This window comes from Armigeres subalbatus, chromosome 2 (assembly GCF_024139115.2).
Source record: "Armigeres subalbatus isolate Guangzhou_Male chromosome 2, GZ_Asu_2, whole genome shotgun sequence".
Taxonomy (NCBI): Eukaryota; Metazoa; Arthropoda; class Insecta; order Diptera; family Culicidae; genus Armigeres; species Armigeres subalbatus.
Genome location: NC_085140.1, coordinates 230,714,683 through 230,731,462, shown reverse-complemented (window position 1 = coordinate 230,731,462; position 16,780 = coordinate 230,714,683). Strand labels below are relative to the sequence as shown.

Here is a 16,780-nt window from a genome sequence, read left to right as displayed (position 1 = left end):
ACCAAAAATAATATGTTGATGGGGCAACAACAGAAAATTCGGATAGTTTTGAAGATTTTTAAGACATTCGCCAACAAATCCGAAAGTTATTTTATAATTTTATCATTTAATTTTTTTTTATTGTCCCCCTTCTCCCTTTGACTTTTTGGAGACCTGTAGGACATAGTTTAAATTAAATATTTGTATCGGCTTTACTGCTAATTTCAATTGTTAGGCCAAACGCCACGGTAGAAAAGTAGTAAATTTAGTTTCTTTATTTTCCGGGTTTATTCTAATCATACATAATTTTTAAATTTGATATATAAAAGCTAGCAATAGAATGCACAGATACGAAACGATATTATTATGAAAGGGCCCTGACTGGCTTGAGTATAATCGCATTAGATATAGCAACCTCGCAATTAGGGTACTGTGAAAATGCTTGGGGGGCTTCTACCTCTCAAGGTCCAAACCATGCCATCTTTTGCAAAAGTTTTTATTTGTCGATTGTTTGAAAGGAACGCAGTTGAAATTTCACATGTTCATTAGAAAAGTTGTACAAAAGATGTACAATTTGTTCAATGGTCAAATACAAAAAATGAAGAGGAAGGTATCCATTAATGGCGGCTTGTTGCTGGCGGTGACTTGTCCTACATTGAGGCAAACGGACGTGAGAATTTCAATTGAACACCATAAGGAAATTGACCCCAAGAAGTGAGTATGAATTTCAATTAATTGCCTTATGAATAATAATCTTCTTTAAAGAAAAAAGTGAAGTGTTGTAGACTGGATTCGAATCATGGACTTCGATGACCAGAGGCCAGTATGTAGACCACACTCCCGTTGACGCTTAGTAAGATCATTGAGTATATGAAGCGCTGGTGGTATTTGGGCTATTTTTTGTTATATCTTGTGTAAACTACCCATCAGTCAGCTAATATGAAAGAAAAATCGGCAATATGGGTGTTTCTGCAACAGATAGTTACACTATTTAGAATTCCAAGATGGGTCACTTCCATTTAGAATCTATATATATAAAAATGAAATGGTCTGTGTTCGTATCCGTATAACTCAAAAACGGCTGGACGGATTTTCTTCATTCCTTCAGCAGATTTGTTCGTTATCGTTTCCGACGGGTTTATATGATATTTCCTCATGTGAAAATCACGAGTAAGGTTGAGTTAATCGTGAAAAACAAAAATTAAGATTCGTATGGAAATTTCGCATGGGCAGTTCACATCGCACATTTTTGCCTACTATGCAGAACAACGTCTGCCGGGTCGACTAGTGGTTTTATAAATGTAGGCTGAAACTTCATATGATTCTCACTACTTTTGTAGGTAAATTATGCGTCTTCTGTAAAATTTTCTAAATGTGACATGTACCACTTCCGAGCAGCACAAGTCAGACTAAAATAGTTGCAGTAGCTTGATAGAGACCAAATCTAGTTGCATATCCATTGCAGTAATCTATGTGGGACATGTGTGTAGCTTGGGCTTCTGCCATAATCTGGAGAAATGACGTAACCGCCATTTAACAACATGCCTGTTTTCCATTTTTCTGTTATAGAGCTCGATGAGTAGTACTTCTAACACCATTTTTGGAAAATGGCGGCAGATTACGACAGACTTGCGCTGGCACCGCACAGTGGCGAGAATCTTTTTTATCGCGTTTTTAATAGTTCTTATATTATGCTATTTAGCTTATTGGTGTCTCACAGACATTTTATCAGTGAGATAAATAAATAATTTTTCAACTTTACATCTAACAAGGTTTGTTTCTTCACAAAAGATGTAATTAAACTTCTCCTGAAAAACTTTGTCGAAAACGTCAAGTTCATGATTTCATTACTTTTTATGCCAATAAGTTTTGAACATGTTAACCATGTAAGCATAGACAGGCATATGGAGACGCGTGGTGCATTATTTCATTTACTCTTTCTCTTTGTGACTGAACTTTTTGTGCAAAAATTAAAGGATTATAATATCCAATATACCGGTGAGAGCATATTTGCATCAAGTTATGATCAAAAATAAGCTGACCTGAAGTTGAGGCCTACTTGAAGCTTCACAGGGGTAATGGCAAAATACGGAAGACTAATTTCTGCTTTGAACAGTAGGAAATTGTTTCTGATTAAACATACCTCACATTCGCTTACAAATCGGATGTTCAGGTATTAAATAAAAGTCAATTACTATTAATTTGTTACGCGCATGAGATTGTCTACCATAATTTACCCCTTGTCATGCTGCACTAATATCAAATATGATGAAAAAAAAAAAATACATTAAATACATTATACCTTTTTTATTTTTCAAGTTTTCAAGTCGAGACTGTCACCAAACGGCGTATTTTAATATTATCTTAAACTTTCTAAAACATGCAAAACATGTAGAAATGAAAATAAAAGCCCAGCTTGATTCACCGAGTAGTGATACACTGCCTTTCTCGAATTCAGCGAAGACACCAAACTTATGTGGCGCTAATATGGTTCGATGTATAATTTCTTCGATAACTTTCAAATGCAACGGTCGATCGTTATCAAATTCAATAATGATCAACTAGGCATTACCTCCTATCGAATACAACTTGTCGCAAGGAAATCGGTTCTTGGGTCATTGCTCGAGTAGATCATTTCGTGGACAGTGGTCTACCAACAGTAGGACAAGTCACCATGGACAGCCCACCATATATGAACGCCTTCCCTCCCCTTTTTTTCTATTTGACCCTTAAACAAATTGTACACGATCAATAAATCTGTTCTAATAACTTCTTCTTCTTATTGGCATTAAATTGCCGACCTTGCCGCCTCGCTGCTTAGTGTTTATCCTAAGTGCTGTTATTAACTGTGACGTTTCTAATCCATGCTACCATTATTGCACTCGTAAATTAGCCTCATGATAACACGATAATACTTTCATGCCCAGGAAAGTCGAGACAATTTCCAAACCGAAAATTGTCTAGACCGGCACCGAGAATCGATCCCAGCCACCCTCAGCTAATTCTGTCTTCTTTATGTTCTGGGCTGTTCTTTGGGTCATTTTATGCCTAACGTCCATTATGCCTAGAGAAGTCGAGAAAATTTTCGAACCCTCCATCATGGCTAAGGAAGGCTCTAACTGCTGTTCTAATAACTGCATCAGAAACTGCGTTTCTTTAAAACAATCGACATAATTATTCAACAAAAAATGGCAGAATTTTCACCTCACAAATTTAAAGCCCCCCTTTAATGAAAACCAAGCAGCGAGGCGGGAATATAATTTTTCGAACCACTCGTCAAAAAATGAGACACTTTGTCTAACGAAATAATAGCAGTTTTTGTTTTGTAAATATCTGGAGAACAACTTAGAAAATGTTTTTTTTTATTTTTTATTCCTTTATTTATTTGGTAGGCACTCTGTGTTACTTAACCACTACTGTGCCGAGATCCACTGTGGTATTTTTCAGCCAGAATCCACATGGAATCTATTTTTAAATTTTTCCATTTTTCATTGTTGTTGTCGTTGACCATGACCATTCGCTTATAAGGCGAACGAAAATGGTCATATGCTACAACATATTTGTAGTTCACTGCTAGAATTTCAGCTCAATCAGTTATCGGGGAACAATGTGACAACATGTCAAAATTGACCATTTTGTATGAAAATCGGTCTCTGCTGCTATTCTGAATACCCCTGTAAATAGACGGGGTATACCCCGTTAGGCATGAGTACGTTTGGCATAAAGACGTTAGGCATAAGTACGTTGGGCATAAGTACGTTAAACATATTGGACGATAGGCATAACGGACGTTAGGCATAATGTACGTTCGGCATAATGGACGTTAGGCATAAAATGACCCAAAGAACAGCCCATGACATGAAGAAAGCAGAATTATGCCAAACGTCCATTATGCCTAACGTCCATTATGTTTAACGTACTTATGCCTAACGCCCTTATGCCTAATGTACTTATGCCTATCGTCGTGGACCCAAATAGACGAATTATTATAGTACGTCATGTATTGACTGGATTCCAAAAATGAATAACAGGATCCTGATGCTGTCAATAAGACTATAATGAGAACAGAGTTCTTTAGCGCTAGAATTAAACGTTAATGGAAATCAGCAAAGTGAAATATCTACCAAAAATTAAGAAATTGCCAATAAGAAAATAGGGTGGAAGCAATCATTAAAGGGAAGATCCATTAATTACGTAACGTAAAAATGAGTCATTTCCAACCCTCCCTTACCCTATGTCACACTTTTTGTATAAAGCATCCAAACATTTTGTATGGATTGTCACACTTCGGGTAACCCTCCTCCCCACCTCTAGGCGTTACGTAAATTTTGGATGCTCCCAAATTAAAAATCTTCCTACTTAATGCAAATTTCCCATAAACATGCTCGCGTTTTCGGGAACACACCACTCGATACGGAAGCAACGCACAACTGTCATTTTTATTTTTTCACGCATGCTACGACGCAGCAAAGCTGAATCAACAAAAATGACAGTTGTCTGCCGCCTCCGTATCGAGTGGTGTGCCCCCGAAAACGCGAGCACTTTGAAACTTGGATTCTGTCAGGAGTGACCTTAAAAGATCCTAGAACTTTGTCGAACAGATCATTGTTCTAAATACAAAGTCTAAGCCATGAGAGCGAAATAAAAAAAGGCCCGGAATGTCATGACATTAATGTCATTTGACACTAATTCGGCTCTCACGCCGCCAATATCAGATTTAGAGAAATGACCTATTAGAAAAAGTTATAGCACAGACAAACAGATATAACACATTGAACATTTACCCATCAAAATCATCGACGTTCAAACACTAACGACATCTGTTGATTTCAGTTAGTTGGGCAAATCACGAATCAGATGGCGGTAGTGAGCAAACGTCAAACTCGAGCAAAAACGATGCGCGCGCCACTTAATTAAGATGACAGGAAGTGCACTACAGAGAAATTTAACTCACATGTCGTCCCAATGAAAGTTACGTAGAATTGTTGAATAGATCAATTACCAATATATATATTTATCGTCATATTGGGTGACAATGGGAAAATGGGGTTGAGAATGGGACACTGCACAATGGGTAATAAAATTGTCCATAACGAGAATAATTTAATATCTCGGCTCGGTACGGGCGGATTGCGCTGAAAGTTTGACACAAATCGTAGAACTTTCTTGGGAATTGTGTAAAAGTGGTTAAGCTCAGCAGTTTCGTGCACTGCAAGACCTCGTTTTACCCTAATGCCCCATATTTGTTTTGATTTCCGGAAGACCTTGGCCTTTTGGGTAATAATTAGAAAATAATAGAACGTGAAGTAAGAAGAGCAATATTTTAGCACCTTTAGTCGTGCCGTGAATAAAAATAACTCCATCGATTTCGAAATTCTAAATCAGATTATTAATGTGAGATTATTAATAAGCAGTTTGAGGAACATAAGAATGTGGAGTAAAATCAGCACGATTTCAACTCCCAACATCGTGCAGAGCTAACATAACACGACTTTTGCCAAAATTTGAGGTCAAATGTGCTACGTTTTGTCGATTATTTGTAACTTCGAACTTGACGAATTACATAACAAATAACGAGCATTGGATCAATTTCAGCGCATTCCGCCCGTACCGAACCGAGATATTGAATTTATTCGCGTAATGGACAATTTTTTTCCTATTGTGCACTGTATGTTGCCACTATGGGACCCTCCTTATCCGTGCGGCAAGATGCGCAGCCACAAAGCAAAACCAAGCTGAGCGTGGCTGGGTTCGATTCCCGGTGCTGGTCTAGCAATTTTCGGTTTGGAAATTGTTTCGACTTCCCTCGGCATAAAAATATCATCGTGTTAGCCTCATGATATACAAATGCAGAAATGGTAACTTGGCTTAGAAACCTCGCAGTTAATAACTGTGGAAGTGCTTAATGAACACTAAGCTGCGAGGCGGCAATGTCCCAGTGGGGGATGTAATGCCAATAAGAAGAAGAAGAAGAAGCACTGTATCAATAATCTAAAATGTCTGTAAAATAGGTTAAATGTATCAAGGATAAGACGACTAAGATATACGGGACCTTTTCAACAATTTTGTCATCCGATTTTTAGTTAGAGTTATGACCCCTAGACTCGTTGCCAATAACCACTTTGTTTTACCAACATACCAATTATAAATAAAATAAAACAATAAATTAAAGAGACAAAGCAGCCAACAAAAAACAATAACAGCAATTGTTTGAACCAATATTATCTCATCTACAAACAATTTTAATGCATCTTGGATACAAGTGTGTTACATGTACAAATGCACGATTTCATGGTGCTTCAAACTATCACAGTCAATCAAAATTGCATTGGTCTTTCATTACTTACATCCGCCTGCAGCATATTATAGTGCTCCTCCTTGGCGCAAAGTGACTCTTTCAGCACTGCAATATGACGTTGGTAGTCCTGAAAAGCATTTCAACTGGTTAGCCACTGCCGACGGAATAGAATTAAAAGTAATTTTTTCCTTCAGAGCACGGCATGGGATGTCTCCAGGATGATGGAAATTGAATTACATTGGATACTCACCTGATGTTGCTCTTCCAGAGTTTTCATCTTGGCAGCCATAGCCATTATTTCCTGATCGCGTCGTTGGATCTCCAGCCTAAATTCATCCAACTTGAATAAACAGATATAAGAATGGTCTTAGTGAGTTTAGAACGAATGTTGAATTTAGTTTAGAACATTGAAAATCATACAAAAATAAAACACATTTTTGTTGAAGCTTAATACAAATATAGTCTACTTTGTGGCTTACTTGTGACAGATAGATACATTACTTTTCAAGCAGTCTACAGCTTGTATCGTTTACTTAAAGCATGGATAAAGAACTTAGTACGCATACGTTAGTGTGAAACTTTATAAAATTTTAAAGCGCATAGTATTGAGCACTGAATATTTCTTTTCCGAAGTTTGCTGCATTTTTCAATAGACAATTTAGTACCGAAGTGTGCACTTGTGCAGATGTTTTTGATTCATCTTCAATCGTCAATGAATTCGTCTTATTGAGCCTACATTCTCGTCGTCGAAAACTGTAAATATCATTTAAGTATATTTGCTGTGTATTTACATGCATTTATAATACATTCTCGTTTTTTGTTTTTCGATTAAGTCTGGCAGAAGTTCAACAGTTTGTCTATAGGTACTATCGATGACTCTATCACTAGATTTGGCTGTTCATTCAATTGCTCTTTGTTATCGTATTAAAACTCTTAGCTATACAATTCGTCGTTTTGTAACAATATCTAAACTCAACAGTTCAAACAACAGCTAATAAATATGAAACTTATTTTTTCAACAAATATCGTCGAAAAACTGAACACTCTTAGGTATCATAAAACCAGTTCATGCTTTGTTCGTACTTAGTAACACATAGAAGCGAAAACTAGATACAATTTGTTTTGGTGTTTTGGTTAATGATTGACAACAAGATTTCCCATTAATTGGCCTTTGGAAACAGGAACAGAAAATTATAATTACATTCTCTATCTGCTAGTCAACCTTGTTTAGCGAAAGACTTTGTTCAACATTGTATGACGTATATGAGTAAGATTTTGTTGTGATTTGCATACATTGTGTTCTGTTTCGGAGCTATCTAGTAAGGTAGCTACTGTCGGAATGTCAATAATTTCATCGAATTTCACGGCTTTTGCCGATTATCGACAATTCAACAAATATCACTTCTGGAAAACGGGCACTCGCTGCTTCGCTTGTTCTGTAAAAAATATGCTACTAAAAGGTATACTATCTATCATCTAAATCTCTCGTTGTAATACCCTAGATAGTATATAAATATATCTAATCGTTTCACGCTAGCCTTAATTGTATATATGAATACAAACAGTTGCTTACATAAGACCAAGTAATCAAGATTTTGTTCGATCAATGCTATGTTGTGTTTTTGGTTATTTGTTTTATGATTGGTTTCACCCCCAACTCACCTAAAGGGTGTCGTAATTTTATCTAATATATTCAATACAATATTTTATAATTTTTAACCTACATTGCATTTGCATCGAATAATATTCGATGTCATGACCAGAGCTACTCGATAGTTTTAATTGACATACGTGATTGATCTTTGCTGATTCTTGTATGAGAAATTTCATTTCAATTTGTATAAAATGGTATCTATAGCATCTCGGACAGTAGCTAGTCGTAAGGATTAAAATTTGATTCACATTCAGTAAATGCAAGATAATTCACTATGTATGTACAAAGATATACTTCAGTGGCTGTAGAGATGCCTTTGACAATCAACATCAACGTTACTGAAACATGAAGGTCGATGGTATCGTTCAGTTACTTCGATAGTCAGAAGTGGAAGATGTAGATGATAAGTGAGGAAAGATAATGAAGAACTAAATGAATATCAAAAACATTCCAATGTAAGATATACAATCCTAAGCTTAGTTCTAGGGTACCACAGTTGTCATAAGAGGAATTGGTTACTTTAGATATAAACATTGTATACAATAGACCAAATAAGGAAGCCATAGCTGATTCGTAGTACCACCTTCTAGTTCTATTGTAATTAAGTTAGGTTCTGACAATATTTTTCACAGGAACAATTGTAAGAAATCAATTGATAGTGGTCGTTCCACAGCTATTAATCGCTGCATGGATCGTGGCTGTGCGGTTAGCGACGTCAATCGTCTAGACCAGCGGTTCTCAACCTGGGGTACCTGTACCCCTGGGGGTACCTTCGCCGGGCCCAGGGGGTACCTCGGATAAAAATGCGTAATGGCGGATTTTAATCAAAACCTATTGATAAAGTTTTGATAAATGTATAATTTTTATTTCAAAATTTTGTCTTATACATAATATGCATGGCGATCAGTAACTCAAAGACTATAGAATACTTTCCTCAACAACCAGCACAGTGGATGAAGTGCTGTGAAAGCAAAGATCAAAAGGACAGAACGACGAATGAAAAAAAAATCAAAAATCTTCTATGCAATCTACCTGATCGAAATAAAATGTTGAATGATATGTTAAGAATATTCTCCTGAACTGAAATTTAGAGTCTACTAAAGGCTTTTTCCGAAAAGCTCAGTTGCTTCGAAAGCCTCCTTCTTAACAGCTCGGAGGATTTCTTTCACGAGGATTGGAGGACTACTTTCAAGTGGTTCGGAAATCTACTTTCAAGAGGTTCAGAGACCTCCTATTAAGAGGCCCGGAAGCCCCCTTTTAAGAAGCCCAGAAGCCTATTTTAAAGAGGTTCAGAAACCTTTTTTCAAGAAGCTGGGAAGCCTACTTTCAAGAGGCTCGGAAACCTCTTTTCATGTGGCTCGGAAGCCTCTTTTGAAGAGGTTCGGAAACTTCTCTTCAAGTGATTCTGAACCCTTCTTCCAAGAGGTCTGGAAGTTTCCTTTTGAAAAGCCTCCTTTCAAGAGTCTTGGAAGCCTTCCTTTTAAAAGGCACGGAAGCTTCCTTTTAAAAGGCCCGGAAGTCTCCTTTCAAAAGGCCCGGAAGCCTGCTTTCAAGAGGGCCGCAAGCCTCCTTTCAAGAGGGCCGGAAGCCTCCTTTCAAGAGGGCTGGAAGCCTCCTTTCAAGAGGCCCGGAAGCCTCCTTTCAAGAGGCCCGGAACCTTCCTTTCAAAAGGCCCGAAAGCTTCCTTTCAAAAGGCCCGGAAGCTTCCTTTCAAAAGGCCCGGAAGCCTCCTTTCAAAAGGCCCGGAGGCCCGGAACCTTCCTTTTAAAAGGCACGGAAGCTTCCTTTTAAAAGGCCCGGAAGTCTCCTTTCAAAAGGCCCGGAAGCCTGCTTTCAAGAGGGCCGCAAGCCTCCTTTCAAGAGGGCCGGAAGCCTCCTTTCAAGAGGGCCGGAAGCCTCCTTTCAAGAGGCCTGGATGCCTCCTTTCAAGAGGCCTGGAAGCCTCCTTTCAAGAGGCCCGGAAGCCTCCTTTCAAGAGGCCCGGAACCTTCCTTTCAAAAGGCCCGAAAGCTTCCTTTCAAAAGGCCCGGAAGCTTCCTTTCAAAAGGCTCGAAAACCTCCTTTCAAGAGGCCTAGAAGCTTCCTTCCAAGAGGCCCGGAAGCCTCGTATCAAGATGTCTGGAAGCCTTCTTTTAAGAGGCCCAGAAGCCTAGTATCATGTCCGGAAGCCTCCTTTTAAGAGGCCCGGTAGCTTCCTTTCAAGAGGCCCGGAAGCCTTTTTTTAATAGGCCCGGAAGCCTCCTTTCGAGAGACCCGGAAGCCTCCTTTTGAGATACCCAGAAGGCTCCTTTCAAGAGGCCCGAAGCCCTCCTTTCAAAAGGTCCGGAAGCCTCCTTTCAAGAGGCCGGGAAGCCTCCATTCAAGAGGCCAAGAAGCCTCCTTTCAAGAGGCCTCCTCCTTTCATGAGTCCTGGAAACTTCCTTTCAAGAGTCCCGGAGGCCTCCTTTCAAGAGGCTCGGAAGCCTCCTTTTAAAAGGCCCGGAAGTCTCCTTTCAAGAGGCCCGTAAGCCTCCTTTCAAGAGGTCAGGAGCCTGCTTTCAAGAGGCCCGAAGCCTCCTTTCAAGAGGCCCGGAAGCCTCCTTTCAAGAGGCCCTGGAAGCCTCCTTTCAAGAGGCCCGGAAGCCTCCTTTCAAGAGGCCCAGGAAGCCTCCTTTCAAGAGGCCCGGAAGCCTCCTTTCAAGAGGCCCGGAAGCCTCATTTCAAGAGAGGCCCGAAGCCTCCTTTCAAGAGGCCCGGAAGCCTCCTTTCAAGAGGCCCGGAAGCCTCCTTTCAAGATGCCCGGAAGCCTCCTTTCAAGAGGCCCGAAAGCCTCCATCCAAGAGGCCCCTAAGCCCCCGTTCAAGAGGCCAGGAAGCCTCCTTTCAAGAGGCCCGGAAGCCTCCTTTCAAGAGGCCCGGAAGCCTCCTTTCAAGAGGCCCGGAAGCCTCCTTTCAAGAGGCCCGGAAGCCTCCTTTCAAGAGGCCCGGAAGCCTCCTTTCAAGAGGCCCGGAAGCCTCCTTTCAAGAGGCCCGGAAGTCTCCTTTCAAGAGACCCGGAAGCCTCCTTTCAAGAGACCCGGAAGCCTCCTTTCAAGAGGCCCGGAAGGCTCCTTTCAAGAGGACCGGAAGGCTCCTTTCAAGAGGCCCGGAAGCCTCCTTTCAAGAGGCCCGGAAGGCTCCTTTCAAGAGGCTCGAAAGCTTCTCTTCAAGTGATTAATTATTTGCGAGCGTCTTAGGGGAAATGTTACATGGTTAAACGACTATTTTCTTCTTTTTACCAACTTTATGGAGAGTCATATATCCCGTTAATTTTCAGTTAAATTTTTTATATGTATTATGAGGTACACTTATTTTCATTTACAGCAAGAAAAAAATAGGGGGTACCTCAATTGATGCAAAAGTGCGAAGGGGTACCTCTCAAGAAAAAGGTTGAGAACCGCTGGTCTAGACGCATGAGCTAAGGAGTGTGGATTCGATTCGCATTCGGTTCGTACAACTTTGTCTCCGCCCCCATCAAATTCGGTTCGGTCGAATTAAAGTCGTACAGTCGTACAACTCACCTACAGATGGTTCTACTTTACTCCGACCGAACCAAATTCCCTGGGGGCGGTGTTAAAGTTGTACAACGTGTCGGAGCGTGTATGGGGCCCCTGAAGAGGACATTTTTCGTGACACTGGGTGTGTTTTCTGTCTGTCTGTACGACCTTTGGTCGAAGACGGTGTTTCTGTTATTTTGTTTACATTATGAGATGAAGAGCAGTATCTGCGTTTAGCATACTTTCATGGCATCGAGGTACAAGTAACCGAGATACATGAAATAAGCAGATTCATGCGAATGCTATGGAACCGCTAACATGAAACTCTTATACAGCAGCAAACAGGTAATCTGCAGCAGAATAAGACTATTGTAAAATGTCGTTCAAATATATGGTGAACTGTCGTGATTCAGAAAAAGGTTCTGTATCTTGTAAGCTCTCGTTTAATTAATTATTAAATCACCAGTACGCTTAACCTATTATATCTGGAGATATGCTCTCACTCTGCGAACCAAAGTTGGATCCCCCTGTGAAACTGTGTTATTTTTGTTCTAAAAAAGTGATGGAAAATGACTCAATAGAACGTAAAATAATGGTGAACGCATGGTTGTTTGTTTTGTCTTAACGGATTGAGCGATAATCTTACGGTTGAGGTGAAAAAATCGCAAATCGTTAAATTAAAGCGAAAATGAAGGGATTTTGCTCATTTTTGTCCATTGCAGCTCAATAATGAATAAATAATATTGAATTGTAATGGTGATATTAATTCATAAACGTCCTACTTAGAAACGTTAAGGTTAACGTGATAAATTAATAAACGGTCAGACTCAGCACAGTTAAGTGATCAACTTCAACACAGAAAAATTCACTGTAGTAAAGCTTAAACAAACTTGGAACAGTGAGAATACTGAATGCCATTATCATCTGGTTGCTGCATTCTTGCTCCTTAATCTCTCGACGTTGTAAAACAAGCGTCGGAGTCGAACCCTCTGGCTGAACATTCATGATTCTTAAACAAGCTCATAAACAACTATTGTAAGAAAAGTTTGCAAAATTGTAAGGTCTTTTACATTATGTATTTGTATAAGAATCTAACAATTTCGCATATGCCCAGGTTTTGGTAGGTTCTTATACAGGATTGTTAGAAAATCCAACAATAACCGGTAGGGTGTACAAGATGGTAGACTGGATCATGACATTTCCAAAGGAAGAGCAGCTAGGCGTAGCTTTTCCTAAGGATGAAGATATCCGCCAATGGTAGCACCGCAGCCACTACTCTATGCATGGTTGTCCCGGATCAGAGACAGGAGTGATATGAAGGCGAATATAATCAGTCAGTAGCGGTATAGAATGCAAAATGAGTGAGATTACTGCAACATCGTACGAGACTAAACGAGGCTCGATTCAAGCTGGTAACATACAGAACTAATTTTTCCGTACCGACACGCCACCTTAGTAAAGTTTAGCTCATTGGTTTCGACTCACATAATATGATGTCATCGAACATTCCTAGCAATGCGTTGGAGAGCTAGCTAGATATGTTAGGAGAAAAATGCAACACACACCCACGCGGCACAATAGCCTCACTCTTAAAAGAAAATCATTTGAAAAAAGTTTATACCTTCAAAACTCCAAAATAATCCACCTAGCGGTGTCAGTGATAGGCATCAGAACCATTGTTCAATTGCCAATATCTTCCGCTGCAGTAACTCTTTTCCAACTCATTAAAAAGTTTCTGGAAGTTTGTTTCATGGACTTTAGAATAGCGGGTAAGGTGCGGTAAGGTAGTAAAACATCCTAAAATGGCCCGATGAAAAATAAAAATAATTTCATACTAAAAGGGTCATACAAAAAAAAGTTTCTCGAATCTTTATCTAGTGCCTTCTACACATATCTTACCAAATAGATTTTAAAAAGTGGCAGGTATGAATGATATTGAAGAAAGAGTGCCTGAAAGGAAGACAGCTTATACAATAAAGGCTTAATGATAGCTTCGGAGCCAAGGCAATGTGGAGTAAGATCAGGTACAACTGAGAACATACGTCGGCGAGCGTTTTCGAGTCCAAATCTGTTGAGTAAAATATTAGATGTCAATGAAGAAGTAATAGATACACCGGTTCTGGAACATCCTGATTTCAATATACTGCCAAGAGCTAATAAACCCTAAAAAGTTAGACAGTAATTGCAGAGTAACCTACCGGTTTTTGCAACTGTATGAATGGTAAGTATGTATTAAATTCCTGCTAACGTGCATAAAGTCCTTATCAATGCCGGGGATATAATAATTCACTTGGAATGTCACAAGCACCTAAATAAAAATTCGGACTCGTCATGCCAGGAAAAAATCATGAACGGGAAATTTACATGACGTATTCATTAGTGATATGAACTCGTCGGATTATTTTGATAAGCTCACTCAACTTAGGTAACCGGTAATAGGTAATCTAATCTGGAATATCCAGTACAGCAGATTTTTGAATCGCTCTTGAAGAGATAATGATGTTGCAGTATACTTGTGAACTTTGAAACCATTATTACATCGAACTCATGTAGCTTTATATTATATTCCCTTTACTTGTTTAAAGGGTTAACAGTCTAAACCAGATTAAAAAATCTGTCGAAGACCAACAATTACGCTTGTAGGTCCAAAGTAGGTCCATGAAGTCTTAAGGCGACTTATAACACCTGTACAACTCAGAACAATACACAATTTTAAGACCTTAGAAGTAATAATGACCTGAAAACATGTATTTCACATATTAAAGCCATTAATATTTGAAATAAGTGTAAAATATTGCAGAAATGTCGTGAAAATATTTTCGGCCACCTACTTGTATGGAGCCGCCCCATAGTGGCACTGGGGGATGAATTTTGGTTTTATTATACACGTTTGAAATTAGTATCGCTACTCCGATTGAGTCCAGTCGGAGAATTATCTTTAGCTTGTTGTATTGCAATTTCTTTCTACACTTGCTCGATTTATCAGTACTGCTTGATGTTCATTGCAAGGCAGAGCATAAAATAATCACCTTCACGAAGCAACTTCGGACCGAATATTGACAAACGTCGCATGACTATTCAAAACATAGAATGACTTACTCAGTTTTCTTCTTCACATATTCATTCATTTGATTGGTACTGAGAATGGTCACTGCGTTTAAAGAAAACATAAGTGGCCTTGATTATGTTGACTTTTGGCACTAAAATTTCCCCACAGTTCAACGTCGGGGTCAGATCTATGTGAGTAATTATTGAAATCATCATTCACGTGTTTAGTTTTTCAGTAATTTATTAGTTTACAAAATCTAAATAAATATTCAGTGACTGATAATTGATCGAAAATTGTCAATGTTCAGCCAAATATGAATATGTACGAAATGAGAATGACAAAGAAGGCCGATGGGCTTCACCAAAAATCTTCGATTATTTTAAGCTCTGGCAAGGAGTATTCAATTATCGGGACGATTTAAATTATTTCCACCGCACAGTTTCGTTTCCTGGCAGGGGACTCACGACCTTCATTGAAAGAAATCGCTGCCTTCGTGAAACAGTTGGATCAGTCTACAAAATAGCAAATAAACAAATAAATCTACAAAATCGGCCGCTTTTCGTTATATTTACGATCCAAAAGACAGTGACGGAAGCATATTCGAACGGGCAGTCAGTAGATTTACTTATTATCCCTCGCAGGAACCAAGGTAGGCTATGTTCAAATATTTGATACACCACCGGAATTTGATGATGATGACATATCGTAGGCACTTGATAAGTATGGAGAAGTTGAGCGTATCGTTGAAAAAATCAGGTGGATTCAGGTTTTCCCTACAATCGATTTTTTTAACTGCAAGGTAAGGCTACTCTATAACGGTCTTAAGAACAGGTGCTTTTAATTTTTCTTCTAGTTGAATCAATTTAATGTCTAGTTTGTCAAATGCTTAGTGTTACCGTAATAAATATACTATCGATTCATTAGACCCAAGTTAGTATATGCAACAAATGTTGAAGACGAGGAAATAAATAAATTTATAAGTAAATTAATACAAACATATTATGCCGCAAGCCAATCAGCGACGTGCTCAATTCGCGGCCTCACATTCGACATCTGGTTCAAACCCAAGCATGAAAAAGAAGTGAGTGGGTAGGAAATAATATTAAACATTTTATAGGAACTGCTAAAGTAACAAATTATTTCTAAATATTCTCGGCTCCGTAGAGTTTTGCAGTAAACAAATAAGCCTAGTAAATTAGCAATTTGAAAAAAAAACTTCAGCTAGATGTTCCGTGACCAAAGGCAGACCAAGAGACTCACGGACCCCAACCCTTCCCCTCGTAGCACTTTTTGTATGGAAGGTTTAATTTTTTGTATGGATCGTAACGCTTGGCCTGACCCCTTCAGCGTTAATTTGTGAAAGGCCTTTAACATATTAAGGCAATGCCTGGACTTTGCCGAGGATGGAGATCTTACAAGCCAGCTCTATGCACCATTCGGGGTACACAGGATCCATAAGTAAGTTAGTATTCAAAGTATATCCCGTTACACATGCGTCACATTTGGTTTTTATGTCACGGTATCCCATTTGTCTATCGTTCTTAAGGTTTTTCTCCACCTGAAGTCCGCTTCTGTGCTTAAACTTCCTAGGCTCTCGCAAACCTAAGCGATTTCATCACCGCGACAGGAACAACTAGTCACCGCGATTCTATCGTTGGATCTTTGCAGGTATTGTTCCAATTAGGACCGATGCCCAGGGAGCGTTTTTTTCAAGCTGCGTTCACGATGCGTCCACGCAAGGTACCCAGCATCAAATGTAGTCGTGCACTTCGCAGCGGCTCAAATTAGTAGAGCATGAGCATGAGCATGATTAACTGCCTACGGTTGCTACTCCGTTATTGCCAGGTCAGCTGTAATTACACAGAGAACCAACAGATGAAGTTTGAGGCTAACATCATCTTCAATGTGTGAAAACTGGTGACCCAAAAATAAGCAATACCAGCGCCGGCCGTGTCCAAATGCAGGTCAATTGAGGAATAGGTAGGAAATTGTTGACGTGATACTCGCTTTGATAGAAACCGACGAGTCATCTGCACTTCCACGAGCAATCACTGGGATGTTGGATATGTGAGATAGGGAGTGTGGCAGGGTTCGTTTTGGTAAACGGTCTGCCGTGTATAGCGTGTAGTTTGATTTAAAACAAAAACAATCAAACGAACGCTAATTATTTTAATTATCGACCGCTCTACAAAACTGAATGCGAACTAAATTTTCACTTTCTGATTAACTTACTTATCCGCACAAAGCAGAATAAAATTTCGGTGACCGGCCGATCGTTTTGCTTTC

At 39.3% G+C, this 16,780-nt stretch overlaps 1 protein-coding gene across 5 annotated transcripts in view; it reads right to left on the bottom strand.

The window, feature by feature from the left end:
• Positions 1-16,780, bottom strand: part of LOC134211868 (trichohyalin) — a 122,508-nt gene that overhangs the window by 36,240 nt on the left and 69,488 nt on the right. For all 5 annotated transcript variants that reach the window (XM_062689220.1, XM_062689221.1, XM_062689222.1 and 2 more), the window contains 2 exons: positions 6,528-6,617; positions 6,327-6,404 (listed from right to left, as the gene is read on the bottom strand). In XM_062689220.1, coding sequence (XP_062545204.1) covers positions 6,327-6,404; positions 6,528-6,617 — 168 coding nt within the window. The remainder of the gene's footprint in view (positions 1-6,326; positions 6,405-6,527; positions 6,618-16,780) is intronic.